At 37.1% G+C, this 21,156-nt stretch overlaps 1 protein-coding gene across 1 annotated transcript in view; it reads left to right on the forward strand.

The window, feature by feature from the left end:
- Pde3a (phosphodiesterase 3A) overlaps positions 1-16,418 on the forward strand; it is a 309,213-nt gene extending 292,795 nt beyond the window's left edge. Inside the window, exons 15-16 of the mRNA XM_047549421.1 lie at positions 1,699-1,957; positions 10,042-16,418. Coding sequence (XP_047405377.1) covers positions 1,699-1,957; positions 10,042-10,283 — 501 coding nt within the window. The 3' untranslated portion in view covers positions 10,284-16,418. The remainder of the gene's footprint in view (positions 1-1,698; positions 1,958-10,041) is intronic.
- The last annotated feature ends 4,738 nt before the right edge of the window (positions 16,419-21,156 follow it).

Consider the following 21,156-nt stretch of genomic DNA (forward strand, 5'->3'; position numbering starts at 1 on the left):
CAGGCTGAGGTAAGGCCTGTTTGGGCCTGTGTCTCTGGTTTTACCATCCTTGTGGGAAAACCTCACCCGGCGGGGAAGACTCACCCGGTGGGGAGGTCTCGCTGGTCAGTTCCCCTCCTAGAGGTTCCCTTCAGTTCACAACTACCGCGTGGGCAGGGCAGCCTTCCCAGGCAACGTTCCCAGGGGCCTGGACCTACCTCCTGGGCCTGGGAGCCCTGCCCTTCACAGACGAGTCTCTTTAGGTAGCCCCTCCTCAGAGAAGCTGCCCGCAGTCCTGGAACCTTCGCTCTGCCCCTCAGCTTGTCTCTGTGTAGTTCTTTCAAGAAAAGGTGCCTAGGTCCCCGGACCGGACCGTGCTTTGCACCTAATCGCCTGGCTATGCGACCCCTCCTCTGGGCAGTCACTTGGAGCCTCGTACATATGCTCCAAGCCCCAGTGACCCGCCGCTCGTCTCTTCCTCCAGGCAGCCACCCGGTGTTCTGTGTGGGCGCTTGGAGACCAAGCCACTCACTGCGCACCTCCACCTCCTCAGGACAGCCCCCTCCCCGTTGTTTAGGCGGTTGCTGAGTCCCAATAGCTCGCCGCCCAACTCTTTCTCTGGCAGCCGCCGGAGCCCCGGAAGATCGCTCCAAAACCAAGCGGTGTGCTGCGCGGCCTCCTCTGCAAAGTTCCCCGCTTTCCGAGTTCACTGCTCCAGCAGGGGGAGGGGTGTCTTGCCTCCTGGGCTGGGCAGCCTTCCCAGGCAACGTTCCCAGGGGCCTGGACCTACCGCCTGGGCCTGGGAGCCTCACCCTTCGCAGACGAGTCTCCTTAGGTTGCCCCTCCTTAGAGAAGCTGTGCGCAGTCCTGGAACTTTCGCTCCGCCATTTTTTCGCTCCGCTTCGCTGTCCGTGTTTACGGCTCCAGCGGGGGGAGGGGCGTCTCGCTGAGCCACTCTACTTCACAAAGTTCCCTGCGTTCCGGGGCTACCGCCCCATCCGGGACGCCTCCCCAATGGGAGAAACTCACCCGGCGGCTTTGAGTTGGTCCCAAGTCACTCACTATCTCCTCTTTTGAATCTTGAGTCCTGGAGCAACATGAAATGCAGCCGCCCTCTAGTCCGCCATCTTGAAAAATCCTCTGGTTTATGATCCATTATTTATTTTACAAAAAGATTTGAAGTCATTCAAAACAAAACACATACACTTATTAAACATAATATAAATAAGAAAACATAATCACAAGAGGTCAATCAAACAGAATCTAGGGTAAGGTAGCAACTTAAATTTTGCAATAAATTATTTTAAGCTTTCTGGAAGTCAAGGCAAAAAGAAAAACCATGGTGGATGACATATTTGTCTGAGTGATATTCCCAGCATTGCATTTGAAGATGTGTTTATATTCTCCTATAAAGACCCCTGACAAGTGCGATAAGAAATATTGTCTACTGAGACATTAAGCCACTCCTTGCATTTCCCCTTGGTAAACCTCAAGATCACAAAATTAGTCAATAGAAGCAACAAAGAATTTCTCTTTGAATCTTAGAGATTTGGGTAGAATCTGTGAGCCATCAAGTAAAGGTGGCTGCATGTGAATACCTGTGCTCTTACATATCTATACATTTTAGATGGCAAGTCAATGTTGATTTTTTTTGTATTTTAGACTCTTCTTCTCATTCACCTTTCTAGCTAACTACTCATGCTAAATCCCTGTTTCTAGGGTGATGAGGAAGCCAGCCTTGGGCTGCCCATAAGCCCCTTCATGGACCGGTCTGCTCCTCAGCTGGCCAATCTTCAGGAATCCTTCATCTCTCACATTGTGGGTCCTCTGTGCAACTCCTACGATTCAGCTGGACTCATGCCAGGAAAATGGGTGGACGATAGTGATGAGTCAGGAGATACTGATGACCCAGAAGAAGAGGAGGAGGAAGCAGCCGTGCCAAATGAAGAAGAAACCTGTGAAAATAATGAATCTCCAAGTAAGTTACAAAATCCAGCTCTAATATGTTTTCATAGGATTATTTCCTTACTGAGGTTCACATGAATTTTATGCTTCACATGAATCACATGTTTTGAGGCCAGAGGTTATTTGCTACGTTTGATAATGGCCATCCCCCTTCTCCCACATCATATTAATAGAAATTATAGACTCGTGAATTTATAATAATACCATATATCATTCAAAGATATATTCTTTGTCATGAAGTTAAATAAAATTAAGGGTTGAAGCCTTTGCTTCAGAATATCTTCATGGTTTGGAAATGAAATGAGTTTGTTACCATGGAGACCAACCACAGGATTTTCTTGGCTTGGTTACGGGAAAGTTCTGGGAAGAGGTAAGAGATAGCATTCCTTCCTTCATTTAGCAAATACTTACTGAGCACACACTCTGTGCCAGTCATTCTTCCAGGTACTGAAGGTAGAGTTGCTTTTGTAGACTTGCACTCTAGTGGGGTCAGCAGACATAAACAAGACAAATCATTATATTTATAATATGTTAGGTACCGATAGATACTAGAGAGAACATATGGAATATTTTGGAGAAAGTTTAAATTTTTCTAAAATTGTAGATAGCCAGGGAAGGAAAATATAAATAAGATACATAATTAAAAAAAAAAAAGACCTAAAAGAAGTGAAGGAGTAATTCATGGGGATATATGTGGGAAGGAGAAAGTAACATGTGCAAAGGTCCTGAGGTGGGATTGGCTGGGGTGGTCAAGAACCTTCAGGGGACCAGGAAGAGAGAAGCAGCAGGAAGCCACATGGTATAAGAATTGAAGGTAAGGCTCTCTAGACTACCATAAGGATTCTGGTGTTTATACCAAGATATGAATCATCACTAGTTTTGAACAGAAGCATTTGTGGACTCAATTTACATTTTTACTGGATTGCATCAGCTGCCATGTTGAGAAGATTCTTGGGTTTGAGGTGGGAGTAAGGGTAGAAGTAGGTATTGTTTAGAAGACTATTGCAGTTTTCCGAGTAGTGTGTCTGTGACTTTGGACAAGGGGAGTGGCAATGACAATGAGAATCAGTCACATCTGTAATTGTCTTGGAGTGCATCATGCAGCCAGTCTAATCCACTTAAATTAATTGCATATAAGAACATTATTTTTCTTTATTTCTCATATTTCTCTTGCCATGAAACAAAAAGTAGTGACTGATAGCATAATTAGTAAAACCCATGACCTTTAAAATGGCATGGTGCAGAAACTGCTCCTGCTCTCTGGAGAACACGGTGTGTGTTTTTGTCTACCTGCCCAGAACAAAGTGCAACCTTAATATTCTTCCAAGCCTTGATTAAAATATTACCAATGAAAAGCATCCTGATCATTTCCCCCCCGTTTTTATTGCAGTCAGGATAATGCCTGTCTTAGTTCATCTCAACCATCTAGTCAGGAGCCTCTCTATGTTGTATTGATGAATTTACTCTCTTATATATAAGCCACCAGCACCCACCAGAGGAGAAGAGAGTCATGCAATTTTGGCTTTAGGCTACATTTTTGTTTGTTCTATCCCTACTAACTCTTGTGCAGAATGGGGGGTAAAATGAAAAGTTGTTTCTATATATAGAATATAACATATATATATATATATAGAATATAACAAATTCTATATATAGAATATCACAAATTCTATATATAGAATATAACAAAAGTTATATTCTATAAAAATGATTGTATGTCTGTGACTCTGATACAAGATTTCCATTAGAAATTTTATGTGGGTCTTGGGATTCAGAGCTAGCAGGTGAGACTTTGGATTCACGAGTTGTTTATTCAATAACCACGTTTTAGTTTTCTCTTTTTTCTTTGTGTTCATTTCAAACAGCCAAGTCACTTGATGTATCATTAAGGATAAGACAGTTTTTCCACTGAATGACATTGGAAGGTGTTTGTCAGCTTAGCCTCTGGAAGAGCTTTGTTCCCATGGGCCCTGACTGATTGCTATTTGAACTCAGACACACCAAAAACAAAAAAGACAAGCCAGGGATCTGGGGTGGAAGGACACAGGCCAGGTCATTATTTAAGAGACTCAGCTGATCCACCTTGGCTTTAGTAGCAAGTGCTGCAATGAAATAGTTCTTCCATTTTGTCTGTCGGGTTGGGTTACCCTGCATTTGGCATCCAGATTCTGATATGTCACTGTTCTGATCTTACCATTTTTATCAAATTCACCAAAGCAGCCATGAGAATTCTGTGGATTCTGTAATGTCTTTCAAAAGTTAACTGGAACCTTTCATTAAAATTTAAAATACCTCACCCAGTGAAGTGGCATTGAAATTTTCAAAATACTATCTTTGAAGTATTTCTGCACAGTCAATAAAATGGTAAATGTTGAGCAATGTTAGTGTTTCTAAATATTGACCATGTAGAATAATGAAAGTTTAGTTAGCTACCTCATTTTAAATATGGCTAAACTAAGGTTCTGAAATTTAAGCAGTATCTCCAGGTTATAGAACCAGAGGAAGAACCCTAATTTTTAGCTTTGTTGCTTTTGGCTCTTAATAATTTTAATTTCACCATTCATATTGGCTGAAATGGTTACCTTGATTTAGCGTGATACTTAAATTTCAGAAAAGAACTAACTTAATATGCATTGATAACTTCTGCAATTTGCAAAACTTGGAGATCTCCCAGGAAACACAGAATAAAATGTTTCAGTATGGTGTCCTAGGGATAGAAGGCTTTTACTCCACCTAATAATTAAATCTGAAAGATTCCTACGGTGAACTAAGAGGTTTCTAATGAAGTACTAAGCTGCATTTAGAATGTGAGCAATGAAAGGCTCTTTGTTCTCAATTCAAAAGGTTCCAGTGCTGAACAATTTGGCTCCCAATACAGGCATGCTTTAGACCACCTGCAGATTCTAATCTACGCACATTTATTTGGTACAAACTTTCTTCTACGTCACCTTATTCAGTATAATTCCAGAGAGGTTTATTCCTAATGTTTAACAGCATTAATAAGAGAACAGCTGCTCTCATGGGGACTGCCCCAAAGGAAAGGAGAAGAATTGAGCTTTTGTTAGTTTCTTCCCCATAAGTGCGTACAATTCTAAGAGGGAGTGATCACCTTAAGCAGTAGAATGTTTCTTGTAACAGTGATTCAAAACTGTCCTTCAGCCAATGGTCATCTGTCACTCTTATGATTCAAAGAATTAGGTAAAAAAGCATGTTAACATTTTCAAAATTTCTCAACGGAAGCTAATTTGTGCTGAAATGCAATAAAATCAAAGTAGAAATAGGAGAGTAGGTAACTTTGATAGAAGAGTAATATTTTTAATTTGCTTTTAAAACTTGGATGTGTGAATATATTGTTTTGACCTTGATAAAAAGTCAATACATTTTAATTATCATTAAAGAAATGATGTGTAATTTTAGATTTTATATTTATTATCCTTTTTAGGAAGCTTTCAGATGAAGAAGTGGATATATGAGTTCATTTCTCAGGGCCCCATGCAGTGCTTTATCCAGTATGGTTAATTCTTATGATTTCCTTCCAACTCAGGTGCCCTGTCCTTTAAAAATAAAATTCTACCTATTGCCCCACAGGTTATGTCTTTTGCCATGGTTTGATGTATCAAAAAGAAATAACACAAACCCTTTTTAAAATGGTAAGGAAAGCATTATTCCAAACGGTTACAGTTAGAGTCTAGATTATTGCAACAGGGAGAGAAATTGAACTGCTCTGAAACAAAAAGCAGAAGAGTGTTTAAATAGCGACTCTAGCTAGTAAAACAAACTGAAAGGCCTGGCGGGTGGGGAGCCGGTTAATGTGATTCGGCCATCTGTGTGCATTAACTGGTGCATATTGAAGGTAGGCTCTTGCCCTTCCAGGACCTTCTTTCCCTTCCTTTCCCCATTTCCTTCTCTCTTCCCTCTTACCTTCACTGGTTCCTTTCATTTCCCTTTTCTCTTTTCCTCTCTCCTATTCCTCCTTCCTTCTTTTCTCTCTCATTTTTAAATTTCTATAGTAAGAACATTTAATATTAAATCTATTCTCTTAAAATATTAAGTATAAAATTGCTAGACCTCTGGTGTATATGTTATATTTATATTTATAGTCATCCATACTGTATTGGCACTATCTTTCTTGATTACCATGGAAAGGAATGTGTCCCAGGTCTCTGAGAACAACATTCCTGGGTTGTAAAACTGGCTACAGGCTGGGAGAAGATTCATCTACATTGCACAGGTACTGAGAAAGTTTACTTTCTAAAGTAAATGCTCTTAAAAAGAGGGAAATCAGGAACCTATATATAGACTTGGGAAAAAAAACCCTTTCTAAAACTTAGTCAAGCTGAGAGCAGTAGTATGGCAGTTCCGGTCACGTGTGTCTGTCTGAAGCAGCACATGTATTCATTCAGTTTCTGCCTTCTTGCCATTCTCTCTTAGAGTGTGAGCTCCTTTAAGGCAAGCTGTGAACCTAATTTTCAGTATCCAGAAAAGTGTTTGTCATGTAGTCAATACAAGTTTGATTGATGGGTCCATCTTATGAATAAATGATAAAAACAATAAATAAATATTTGAAAATTCTTGCTTGTAATTCTTCTGTATCATTTGCCCCGGCACTTATTCAACTTAATGATTTTTATGTGTCTCTATGGTTCAAAAGTAATTCAAAACCTGTCCTTTTTCTGTACTATGTTTTAAAAGTTGATCTTATTATCCATTAAGTGCAAATTTTTGTAAGGTATTTTATAAAACTCTTAAAAATCACTAGCACTTCCACTTCCACAAAAATCACTAGCTTTGTAGGTGCCCTTCAAGAAGTCTAGATTCTTTCTTACATCCCATAGCAACTGGCTTTGTATTTTGTTTCCTCTTATAAATTCCCCCTCTCCCCCAGCTTGTTTCTTTTGCCCACAGTATGCATTATAAATCATAGCTATTTCACTAAATAAACCCAGATATCCTTCTGATCATCCTGGCAACTTGCACTATTACTAATTAATTATGGTCTCAGTTGGATCAGAATTTCCTATGGGCCCATCTCATATCATTATCATTCTTACCTCTCATCAACACTTTATCATTTATCTGAAACTATGAAATGGAAGCAAGAAAGTGATTTATCTAGTATACTCTTACTGAATACTTGCTGACATCTGAGGCTTTATGGCTATGCACACAAAAGAGAAGAAAAGAGCTGCTAAACTAGGAAAGTTTATAGTCTAATAGGGGGTCTTTGTCTGAATTCTAAATTCTTGGCTTAAGTCTAAAAAGGTCACTCAGATGAAGGTACCAAGAATCATATTGTATTCCAGGTCTCCCTTCTCACCTACAGAGCCTCTGCCTACTCACCTCTCTTAATGGGCTCCCCCAGACACCTCATGCTCTCCAGAGTCCTTCCTGTACACACTCCTCAGACCTGCTCCTCATCTAATGTATGTCTTACCACCATCTTCTCACCTATGCAGGCCAGAAAACTCAGGGTTATATTGATTCCTCTCCTTCATTCCCTTCCTCATAATTGGTTCACAAGTCCTACTGATTCTGCCTAAGAAATATATCTCATAATACTTACCTTTATTTCCATTACCCTGTCCTGGTCTAAGCCACCACCTTCCTACTGTCTCCTCCCACATGGATCACCTTTCTGAGCCTTGGTAAGTTCAGTGTGGGCGTACCTACTCATTCACCCCATCTTCCAGTGGGGTAGGCTCCTTACTGACATACATTGTGTAGGTGAAGTCTCCCTTACCTAAAATACTAGGGCCCAGAAGTCTTCAGATTTGGGATTTTTCAGATTTTGGAGTATTTTCATGTACATAATGAGATATCTTGGGGATGGGATGCAAGTCTAAACATAAAATTATTTTGTCATATTTATCTTATATGTCTTACAACCTGAGAGTGATTTTCTATAATATTTTTTAGTAGACCTCTGTTTGACTATGATCCATCACATGAGGGTAGCTGTAAAACTTTTCCCTGGTGGCATCATGTTGATACTCAAAATGTTTTGGATTCTGGGAGGGGCAGTTTGGATGTAGGGTTTTCAGATTACAGATATTCAACCTGTATTAGTCTTTTTTTTTTCAATGAGACTCCAGAACCTAGCACAATACCTGGTACCTATCTGGTGCTTAAAAACTAACTTAGAAATAAATTTAGTGAATTGTGGCAGTAATTCAAATAGTCTTCTTTAACATATCTTGGGTTCCTTCTGTTAAAATTGATTTTTTTATGCTTCCTCAATCAATGGATATAATTCTAAAAATTTATCTTCAATATTTTGTTTTGTTTTTCAAAGGCAAAAAATGGATTTATTTAGGGAATTAGCTACATATTCAAGGGAGAATGGGGTAATCTCAAAAGAGAGATGCTTTTGTGGTAAAACAAGGTCTTTTATACTTTCAAATTGAAAACTTTAAATTGATCACAGAAAATGTATTGATTAAATGTTGAGTCTTGTCATATAAAGTCTGTACAGGCCTATGCAAGGCTCCTGCAAAGAACCTATAGTCTAGAGGAATTAATACCTAAAATATGAGAGAACAAGCTATGTCCTTTAAGGAGGTGCATAGTTCAAGACTTTTTTGTTACCAATTACAAATTTCCCATTGAATGAGTGTATCCTGAAAGGGAAAAATATTGGTTTCATGTAAGTATGATGTAGCCACTAGCAGTGTTTACTACTAGTCCGCCTCACCTGTCTGTTAACATGTTGTTTCAACTTGACCTCCTTCATAAGTTTGGAACTATAGCCAGCTCTAAGTTCACATCATTCCAGATATAGAAACAGAGGAGAAAAGATTTCCAATCCTTACCTTCCAACTCCACATTTATTCTGCATCACTAGGAAAACTCCTGAGGAAGGACTGTGATTGGCCTAATTTGAATCACATGCCTACCCTTTAGCCAATCACTGTGACACAGCTCATGCTGTCAGGAGGTAATTGGGGAAGTAGACTTTGACACCTTTTCTAGAACTGCATAATTAAAGGAAGAAGGAGAATTCCCCCTAATAATTTCTGAATGTGCAGATACCAGAAAAGAGGAGAAAAAAAAAAAAAAACAGCAATAATGTCTACTTTGGAAGGATATATATATATATATATATGGGGGAACATAAAAATTTAAGAAAAAAAATATTTCTTAGGAATCCAGTGAAATCTGAATAGGCAATTATTTTGATGAATGAATATGAACTTTTAGTGATTAAGACAAGCATTTCAGAAGGAGGGCCAGAACCAGCTTCAAAGTGGGAGTGTCCAGTATATGTAAAGAAAACAGAGGCCAGGTTATAAAACGGGAAGACCACAAAAGCAAGTTTGTGCCAGCTTGTGGAAGAACTTAGAGTTTGAAATTCGTTTTTTAGTTCACACAAAGCAGAAGACTGACATCAAAAGTATTTTAAAGGAGATCAGCTTTTAGACTTTTGTCAGTTGAATTCTTTGACAAAGGAAGACCTAACAAGCTCTTCCAGTGGTCCAGGTAAGAAGTGTTGAAATCCTGAATGTCATAGGAGTAATACCAAACCACCAGCGGAACTCTATGGACATTACCCAGTACTGAATACTGTGCACAGTTATTTCTCAGTGATGTTTTAATAGTTACTGCCATCTTCCCTTATTTCCCCATTCTTTTTTCGTTGGGGTAGAGGATTGAATTCAGGGGCACTCGACCACTGAGCCACATCTCTAGGCCTATTTTTGTATTTTATTTAGAGACGGTCTCACTGAGTTGCTTAGCACCTTGCTTTTACTGAGGCTGACTTTGAACTCATGATCCTCCTGCCTCAGCCTCCTGAGCTGCTGGGATTATATGCAGCACTGTGCCCAGCTATTTCCCCATTCTTGAAAGCTCCATATGTATCCATTTTGTTCTTTTTTTAAACTCTTTTAATTGTAGATAGACACAAAACCTTTATTCCACTCATTTATTTTATGTGGTGCTGAGGATCGAACCCAGCACCTCCCGTGTATGACTCATTCTACACTGAGCCACAATCCCAGCCCTCCAATTGGTTCTTAAATCCTATTAATAATATGCAAAGAAATAACTTCTGTGTGCTCAGCACATGAATAAATCATCTAATTTGATGGTCTTTTTTAGGAAAGAAAACTTTCAAGAGGAGAAAAATCTACTGCCAAATAACTCAGCACCTCCTGCAGAACCACAAGATGTGGAAGAAAGTCATTGAAGATGAGCAGCGGTTGGTGGGCACAGAAAACCAGTCCCTGGACCAGGCCTCTCAGCAGCACACCTCAGAGCAGATCCAGGCCATCAAGGAAGAAGAGGAGGAGAAAGGGAAACCAAGAGCAGAGGAGAGCTTGGCCCCAAATCCGAACCTGTGACCGTGAACAGAACAAGCTGTGTTTCCAAACTCATTTGTCACAGACTTTTTTCAAGCCAGCACAACACTTAGACACAACACTGTAGAAATATGAGAAGATGGGCAAATGGCTATTGCATTTTGGGATTCTTCGCATTTTATGTGTTTATTTTTACAGTGAGGTACCTTTTCGAAAAACTCTTGCTCAGAGAAGCTTTCACATTGCGACACCAGCTTTGACGGATTTTTTTTTAAAGGAGGAAATATATATATATATATTTACTTGTGTGTGTATATAAGGTCCCACGTAGATACATGTATAAACCTTCACACACATGTGCGTATACACACAAACACACTGAAAGCCAGGATCTCTGGCTCCACAATTAAGTAACATTCATATTAAGAAATATAGTGGTCACTGTGATATAATAAATCATAAAGGAAAACAAATCACAAGGGAAATGGTGCAGCTTAGCAAGGATATGGTGCAGCAAATGTAGGTTACCAACTAAGCAGCTTTAGCTCTTCATACTGAGGGAGGAAAGTTCCAGAGCATTATTTGGATTCTGATACATCCTGCCAATACTGTGTGTGTGTTTGTGTGTGTGTTGTGTGTGTGTGTGTGTGTTGAAAGAGTACTTGTGTGCATGCATGTGCGTATGTAAAAGATTTTCGTGGGTTTAACAGTTCGTAGAATAGCTGTAGCAAATGTCTCAATACATGTGAACAAGCAGAAGGAAGTTCGCTCTGGAGTGTCTTTGAAAGGCAGTCATTCCAAATGCCCTCCTTCATTTAGCTTCAATAAAGGTCTCTTGGCAGATGGAGGGCATTCGTGGGCCATCTGATTGATACTACTGCTATACACCACTTGGAGGCGCTGCACCACCAGCCTCAAACCTGGAAGACAGAGGCATTTTCCAGTCTACCCGCCTAATGAATGTATAGGAGCCGTTTGTGAGTGTGTGTCACTCACCTAAGATCAAAACACCATTTAAGGGGATGGCATTCTTTATACATAAATTCCTAAAAGGAACTGGAGCCAGGTGTTTTCACCAGGTAAGAGTTCTAAAAGGATGCCAGAGAAGGCCTGGGAAATGACATTTAACAACGATCTCCTGTGCCTCCTTAATTTGCTGCAAAATGTGTAGTTGAAAATAAAAGGCAGAAGGAAACCCACTGTGGGTTATATAGCAAGAGAGGAGGGAGAAGATGGCAATCTAGGGTTTGGTGTTGACATAAGGAAAGCCTGATCTTGGCAACCGTTAAAGGCTGACTTTGGGGTTAAAGGTCGGGGTGATAGCCCCTGTTGTGGTATTCCTTATGCGGTGGGATGAGGTAGCTTCCATCTGCAGTCTGGTGCATTGTCATGATTTTTGGCAGGGAAGATTACTGAGGGATTGTTTAGGGACTGGGCTATTATTGAAAGCCTTTTTTTGTTTTGTTTTGTTTTGTTTTGTTTATCTACACTTGTTTATGCTGTGAGCCAAACCTCTATTTAAAAAGTTGATACTCACTTTCAATATTTTATTTCATATTATATATGTCATGAATAGTTATCTTGATGTAAATATAAAGATTTTTTTTTGTTTCTGTAGATAGTAAACTCTTTTTTAAAGAAAAGAAAGGGAAAAGGAAACATTTTTATAAAGTTATATTTTAATCACCATTTTTATACATTGTAGCTATCTCCAGGTCCAGTAAGAAGGTATGGTTCATTGGCATGGAGGTCTGTGGTCAGCTGCTCATCTACCTATTCTAATTTAAAAGATAATCTGATAGTTATTTTTGCCAATTAAATGAGGATGCTGTAAAGAAAAAAAAGTGTTTTTTGTTTTGTTTTGTTTTGTTTTTTTCAGTAGTAACTCTTACTAACTGAATTTTGGGTCTTTGCCACCCAGATGAAAGACTTTTTTAACCAATTTCAAATTTTTGTAGTTGGTGTCCATTTCTCTCCAATGTTTTTGGGAATACAACTCTTATTTCTATATACACACTTGCTTGTCACCTAAACAATCTCAGCTTCCAAGAAAACCTTGATTGTGAGTTCTACTTTTTACTTCCCCTGAAGTCAGAAAGGAATGTTTACATGAAAAATCCCGTTTCCCTTGAATGGATAGTATATTATTTCCTTCCAAAGCATGACTTTATAATAATCCATGGCATTCTTTCAAATTAGGCAAAGACAATAGAATAAAAAATAAACATAGTTTCATGGCAAATTTTTCTATTAAGTAGGAAAAGGTAAAGATGATCAAATAGATGCAAACTCTACCTAAATAACTAGAAAATATTTCAATTTGCATTTCCCAGTTAATACCAGGTCATCATCATTTAGCATTTGCTGAATTGTTCCCGTTTCCTTAGCATTGTCTGTGTTTCTCTATGTTTGCAAAATGTACTGTGAGTCAGTCAAATACATTTCCCCAATGAGACTGTTACCCTTACAAATAAGAGAAGAAAGAAGAAGGAATTTATACTCAACATACCCTTTGCGTCTGCTTACTTAGAACGAATCTTTTCTCTTTCCCCATGTAAGTATACATGTCTAAAATGAATAGATATAGAGGAAAAACCCAACTGTGGAGTGAGTCAGGTGACAGAGCCACTGTGAGAGTCCCTTCTGTGTCTAGGCAGTTTTACTAAAGCTGCAAGGCCTTCTGCTTAGAAGCCAGCCTGGCTCCTACCAGGGAGATCTCAGAAAACTGCCTGGATCTGTTGTTTTGTTTTAAGGTACATGATATAATAGGAAATAATCATGACCAAACCAGTTGGAATCTCATATTCTGGATCATGGTCATCAATCCAAGCAGTTTAATAACTTTTTCTTAAAAAATAAGTTACCATTATATTTTAATTAGAAGTCAATTGAAATAAAGGAATAGAGCTCCACCCACCAGTTGTGTGACTTTCATACACACCTGGTACATCTTAAAGGGTTCCTAGGGACATAACCAGATATTTTCTCCTTGTGATATTTCCCCCCTCCTTGGTGACAGCAATATTACTGTGTTCACTTCCAGCTCCAGAGCTTACTTCCTGTGGTGCCAATGTCTTTGTTGCAATTTACTACATTTTTATATGAGCCTACTTTTAGGTGCCATATTAGATAAACTCAGGTCTTTCAAATGAAGGAACTTCTAGTCCATTTAGGGAGAAGGGTAGTTGTATAGAGAGCCATAAAATTAATATTAGGAAAAATTGGAACTGGTTGTTCTCTGTCAAGAAAAAGTCCAGGTATATTCTGTGTGTTATCAATGTTATTTTCAGCATGCTAATAGATTGCCTGTCTTTCTAATGATATTTCTAAGCCAGGCTTTTGAATATTATATCCTTGATGAAAACACCATTTTTGCTTTCTTCTTTATCTGTATTTTTTTTTTTTTTTTTTTTTGTCATTTTATAAGACCTGGTTTTGTTCTCAGTAAAGGATGAAGACAGTAGCTTTGTACGGGAATATGTCTATATTGTCTTCATCTGACATGTGAAGGAATTTCCTCATATTTTGTTTAAGAAGGTATCCACTTTCTAAAAAACATAGAATTCTGTCTATTCAATTTTGGTTGAATTCTAGAACAAACCCTAACCATTGCACTCCCAGTAATACTAAAAAAAAGGAATTGAATATCATGCAGACTGTTCATTAGATGTATGTAGACTATTGATTTGTGATTTCCCCATGTCCCTTGCCTTTCCTTCCCAGAGAACTTTCTTGAAGGTAAAAACTGTGCAAAGGCATGAGACTCAGGCCTATTCTTTGTTTAAATGATGGAAAAATATAAATTATTTTCTAAGTAATAAAAATATGAAAATTATCATTGTAAATAAAGTCTAAAGTTTGAAATGACTGCTTTCTAAAAGTGAAGTATTTGTTTGATAAACAAGTCCTGACTAATGAGAAGTGAATAACCCAGAAATCCTTGTATTCCTCTTTGGGAGGTATTCTTGGTGCTTCCATGCCATGGGGATCACCTCTATCCTCATCATTTATAACATTCCTAGAACAATTATGAAAACCATAATAAGAGTGTTATTGTCCTTCTCTTCCTTCCTAACCCTGATTCCCATTTAATGCCTTCCCTGATTTCTACTAATTTTAAATAAACTGCCTTTTCAAACTGGCAGAAGTTTCCAATAAGATAGGACTCTGCAAACTTTCATACTCTAGAGTAATTCAAGATTCTCCTTATTCTACAGATCTGTCAGCTAGTATGTATAGAAAAAGACCCAAATTTGCAAATAGCTCAACTCTAGATAATTAAAAGCCAATGTATCTATGTATTTTGAAACTAATCTGAATTTCTATCTTTCCTAGCAAGCAAAGCAGTGAAATGTTTTAAGACCATTGGAATCATTAGCTCTCTCATGATTTCCCCATGAAATAAAATGAGGAATTTGCTAATAGTTCATTTTTTAAAAACTGTTCAAGCAAATTCAGATGAAAATTAGGAAACCCATTAACCATTTTAGTTGAAGAGCATTCCTAAATTTTTTTCTTAGAATTTCTTATCAAGAGGAAATATATTAGCTTGAGATTATATATTCATATCCTGTAACTTTGTTCCTCTAGAAAACATTCAAGTTCTTATTGGAAATTCAGTTGGAATAAGCTAAACTCTTAGCACCCAGTTAACTAAACTGCAAACTATGATTTAGACAAATTGAGTTTTGCATAAGTATTAGTATGTTTCATACCAATGAACCATTATCAGAAAACAAGAACATGTTTTTTCTCTATATTATGCACCATGGATGTTGGGCAATTTGTGCTATTACTTACCATATTGTATCTGTTAAAACACTATTTACTTTTACCCTATCTCATGGTGCTTTCTGCCTTAGCTAAATCGATCTTTATGTTCACACTAGAAAATTCTAACAGCATGATAACAATGGTGACAAAAACAATGGAACTTTTGTGTGTGTACTTGTGTACAAAGTATGTTTGAAGACATAAAAATGAAGATTATGGCATTATTGACTTGGTGAAACTCAGTCTCTTATTCAAAAATATTGATACACTATAAATTATCTTAATGTCCATAAGACCATAAAATATATGGAACCATGTATAGATGGAAAACAAAACTGGCTTTAACACATGCTTAAAGATCCAAAAAGAATCCAAATTTCCTATCTAAAGATAGCCAGTTCTTCTCCTTATGTTTTTTAAGATGTTGATGGACCTTTATTTTATTCATTTATTTATATGTGGTGCTGAGAATCGAACCCAGTGCCTCACACATGCTAGGCAAATGCTCTACACTGAACCACAACCTCAGCCCTCCCTATCAAGTTTTAAGGTTGATTACCTTGACATGTATTGTTCTTTCTGGATTTCTGCTTCCCTGAAGAGGGGCGCACAGAAGAAAAGCCAAGCCTTCTCCTTCTAGAAATGTTGAACAGATCCATGTTCAAACATGTTTCCTCATTACTTCACTTCAAGGAGTGGTTCTTAATCATGAAAATAAATCAGCCAAAATAAATTGTTTCAAAAAGAGTAATATCAAATATTTATGTGTAAGTACTATCAAGAGTATTTAAATTTGTTTTCTTGAATTAAAACTATTTCATGTTTTTATTAAACTGAAACCTACTAAGTGACATTCCATTGTAATAGAATGCTGAATATTTTGACATAACCAGAACTAGTAATAAGAAAACTTGAAAAGATTCAATTATATTTTCAATGTCCTCATGCCTCATGAAGAAAATGTTTTGCGAAGGGTATCATAAATACATAAGATAGATTAAAATACGTTTACCCCAGTAATTTAAGTGTTCAAAGTATAGTCTGAGCTCTTCTGAGATATTCCAAGATGAAAGAATGTCTTACCCAGTAATTTATCATGGCTTAGGTTGCTGTAAAATAAATGGTCTATTACTATAGATTTTATACTAAGTTCTAACATAGTTAAAAATCCAAATATTTAACTACTAGAAAAGATTAAACATTAATCTTGACTTTCACAGTTGAAGCATTGACTGGTAGGTTAACCACACTTACTGCATTCAACTGCCAAGCATGATCAAATGATAGGTTGAAATTGGATATACATTAATAGAAAAGTAATAAAAATGTTCTTTTAAAGTTTTAATGCAGGGCATTCTTCCTCCTTAAAAAAAAAAAATGAGCAACAACAAAACAAAAAAACTGGAGTTAAATTTATAGAGAAAAAGTATGACATTGTATTGCTTTTACTTCTCTTAGTTTGATATTAGCAAAGAAAAATGATCAGAAATTCTCCTGTGCTTTTATAAAAAATGCTTTTAATGTCATGTTCTGAGTCACCCCACCAGGTTTTGTTGTGAAGTCCATGATACTGAGCAGCAATAAAGGAGCTGAGGACTGTAAGTGAACACTGCATAAAACTCAAAGTACATCCCAGGTCACCCTTCTGTCATTGTTTCAAATAAATTTAGTTATGACTTAATGGATCCATATTTCAGCCCTGATTTCATTTATCATAATACTCACACATACTTGTTTCTGAATGTGAATTAGCCCTTAGAACTTAGAAACTGCTGCTTAAATATCTTTTAAAGAGAAATTTTAGTCTAGTAGTTTTACACCCTGTATAATAGCAAACTAGTCAGATGTTTGATGTGAAATTAAAAATAACCATTTAAAGATGTTCTTTTTTGTATATATAACTCGTTGGTTGGTATAAGAAGTCACCTCACTTTTAATTTTTTAATTTTTTTCAACTGATTATTGTTGTGACTCAAAAACCATATATTATACCACATATTTCATTTAAGCTACTTAAAGCATAATCCAAGTACTATAGTGTTGGTATTAAGTAATAACCCTAACATATCTATATATTACCTGTTAATGGGGTTTTAATGGCTTGACTTTTAATATATATTTGTTTGTTAGATTAAAAATCACTAATTTTTATACCCTAAAATATTTGCATGACATTTTTTGCATATTATGTTTGCTTAACTTTTAATTTTCATTTATGTGTCACTTTATGTCCTAATATATTCTCACAGAAGAATGCATACCATTTTTTACTCCAAAAAGGACAATTTGCTAGTTGACAAGCACTGGAAATAAATATCATTGAACCCCACTCCCCATGTTTCTTTCTAGAGATTTTTGTAATGCAAATCATAGAATGAAAATCGGTGCTTTTATAAATATTCTGGAGCTCTCAAAGCAAAATAATGAAACCAAGATTCTCCTTAGGTTTCTATAATGATATTAGGGTATGCAACTAAAATTTTAATCTGAGTCCAGTATTTTTGGTTTTGATTGGTCTGATTCATTCAATATGGGTTTTGGTTTGAAAATCTCTTCTGATTCCTGAAAGAGCAGTTGTTTTGATCAATCATTACCTCTTTCCAATAAAAAACCTGTTACTGATAGTTCTTATTAGCACATCCCAAACATTTGAACTTTTAGAATATTTTTAAGCCCGAGAGTATGGTATTAACATAATTTAGTGCTCTTAAGAAGCAATAGTTTTGAAAGACCGCCAACCAAAGTGGCACTGTAAAGGATATCATTTGTACATGACAATTTTTAACAAGCTGATTCTTACCATTCTTAATAAACCTGAATATGTTCATTAATTAATAACTGCCAAATTTATTAACTTCTTTTAGAAACACGAGACTTTGGAACTTAAGTGATCATTTTGCAATGGAAATAAATTTTGTTCTTTCATCTGTATTTTGCACTTAATATATGTAGCAATACTTAGCATCACCCAATTACAAGAATTTAAGTGACATAGTTTATGGCTGATAAATGTTTTGTAAAAAGGTAGAATCTGTACAGAAAAAAACTTAGATAAATTGTATTTATTTTTATTACTTTTTAGCTTAGACACTATATTGATGCTCCCTTTTTGCCAGAATTACTGGAAGTGCCTCTTGGTTTTATAAATATACAGTACATATATATTCAAAATTATTGAAATTGTGTCATAATGATCAATGTGGTTGTTATAATGTGAAGATAACATATAATATAAAAATAATTCTGTGGTACCTTGTCTGATGTAGTCATTTGTGCAACCCAAATTCTCTGGTCTTCTGTAGGTATGTTGTCCACTCATGTCAAGTACAGGGCTTAGTACCCAATCCACTCCATAGTGAGACATCCACTGGCCTTCTTATAGACTCTAAGAACCCTCAAGAACCTGTGGTAACATCTTCTCCCTATCACTTATGAATTCTTAGCCATATTTATTAAAATCTAACTTTCTACTACTAAGCAATATCTTTTCTCTAATCAAATAGCCTCAAAACAAGATATATTTGTGGCATTCAGTTTCAGATTCCTGTAAAATAGTGCTGCCATTTATCCTATAAATCCTATATAATTCTGTAAATATTGTGGATACCAACACATGGAGTATTTGAATTATACAGACTGGGTTTTTGTTCTGCATCTTTGAAAATAGAATAGTTTGAATGATTCAAAACACTCAAGAGTATTTATACTAACTTGTGTAGTCCTCGAAGAAAATGCAAACCATGATTTCGACCCTAAGAATTTATTCTTTAATCTATACATCAATTTTCCCATAGCCTGAAAGATAAAATTCCAACTCCTAAGTCTGTTATTTTTAAAGTTCCCTTAACTCTCACCTGAAACTATCCTCCCTCCAAAAGATATTTAATAAAAAGATAAATTATGTGGAATGAGATGGAGTGACACTGGATTAAGTCTGATGGAGCCAGAGATCCATGGCTGAGGAAAGAAATGACTTCAGCCACTGCCTGAAATAGGAAGCCTCAGAGATCAGATTAGTGTGTCCTGGTCACACTAACTCACACTTGATGCAGCTCACTAAATCAGCCCACGCCTTCCAACCCATGTAAGGAGGAGCTTGGAATATTGGGATGATAACCTGACCAATGAAAAGAAGAAAAGTTTGTTTTAAGTAACTCGAAAACCTTCTGCTTGTTAGGATGATTTTAAGCAACAGTTGCTTATTTTTGTCTGGAGCTACTTTGTGTCCTGAACATTCTTTCTGGCATTGTCACTGGCTTAAAGAGGAGCTCCAGACCCACTTCTCAAATCTGTCCAATTCAAAGTCCTGTTGCCCTGCCGGATTCTCTGGAATCTTCTGGACAACTGGAATGAGACAGAGCTAGGCTGTGGGTGCAGAGAATTTGCTTCACACTTCAGTTAGCACTCAGGATGGAATAGCTCCTTACTATATTGTCAGTTTGGGTGGTTTTTCCCATCAGATGTCAGAAATGAATTCATTGAAGGTTTGGTGTCTGGTCTTTGAGGATATTGATGTAGACAAAGCTGATCGTTTCACTTTCTATGTCTGCCACAATAAGTTGCAACAGATTTGGAGACTTACTGCACATGTATCAGCTTTGTAAATCAAAAGTCCAGGTGGACTTGGTCAAGGTCTCTGCATTAGGCTTCTCATAAGACCAACATCAAGGTATTCGCCAGTGTGGGTTCTTCAAGGCTCCAGAGCAGAGAATCCACTACCAAACTCATTCAGGTTTTTGCAAAACAGTTCCTTGCAGCTATAGGGCAGAGGTCCCTTTTCCTGACTGGCTGTCACTGGGAACTTCAGGTAACTCCTTAAGGCCACCAGCATTCCTCCTGGCATTGCTCCTCTTGCCACCACACACCAGCGAAGCCCAGGAATCCTTTTCACCTTTTCAGACTTTCTCTTCCAAGGTATCCTTTCTGCTTCCTGCTGAAAAAAAATTCTCTGCTTTGAAGTGTTCATGTCATTATTTGGGGCCCTAGTAATCTAGGATGTTCTTTCGATTTGTAACCTGAATTATATATGAAAATCTCTTTGGAAATGTAAATTTATTTACAGCTCCCATGAATTAGGATATGGATGTCTTTGGGAGCTATAATCTTATCTTCCATAAATCAAGAAAAGAATGAGGAATACATGAAAGATATAAGAAGAATAAGAGCCACATAGTCATTTCTTCATACCCAGCATGAAAGTAGTAGGCCAAGTACAAAAGCCAACAATGACAATGGGAAAAGCAGAAAGGACCCCATTTCAAGAGGTTGTAACAGCCTTTGAAGATTTAGTCTGAACACCTGCTGGTAACCCCTGTGAGAGTAGGAACTGATATGATATGATATAATACATGCTCTTGACCATCCAGAACATATGTTGCAGTTTGTCCTATGGCCAGAATATGTGAGTAATGGATTTAAGGGGTGGAAATAGGAATGGTTTCCCTCCCTATTGTAGCTACTAACTCACTTATTTTACTCCCATCTCTGAAATAGGGCTCTACTTGTTTAGAGGAAATAGTTGCCAAGTGAGGGGTGATTTCACCCCAGTGCACACACACTGGTCCCATCACCCTGGATTTGAAACCTCTTGGGTCATGGTGTTCTCTCAGGTTACTGAACCATCAGGAGAAAAAATTATTGATCCCAATTTATCAAGCTGAAATATGGTTTCTGATATAAAATCTTGGCTAGACAGACTGTGTTTGTAATAGAATTCTCTGTGGGACTTTTCACATTGACTAGTAAATGTAATGGGAAACTAAAGCCACCCAATACAAACAGGAACACTAAGGAATTTGACCTGAAGGAATAAGATTTTGGATCATCCCACTGGTAAAACAACCTCAACAGAGTGAATTGCTGAGAACAAAAAACATGGAAAACAGAAGTTCTATCTATCACTTTTAGCTTTTAACCAATTATAGAAACGAATTCAAAATTCATTCTTGAATAATTTTTATGTATCTACCTACCTACTTACTTTTATTTAAAACTCAAGTATGAAAAATTTTAAAGATATTCAAAGTAGTAGCAAAAATAGTATAGTGACCACTATGTACTCTTTACCCGGCTCAAACAATTGACATCTGACCGATCAGGTCCATGTATGACTCTAAACATTTAGTTCTTTTCCCCAAAATTC

Source organism: Sciurus carolinensis, chromosome 4 (assembly GCF_902686445.1).
Source record: "Sciurus carolinensis chromosome 4, mSciCar1.2, whole genome shotgun sequence".
NCBI lineage: Eukaryota > Metazoa > Chordata > Mammalia > Rodentia > Sciuridae > Sciurus > Sciurus carolinensis.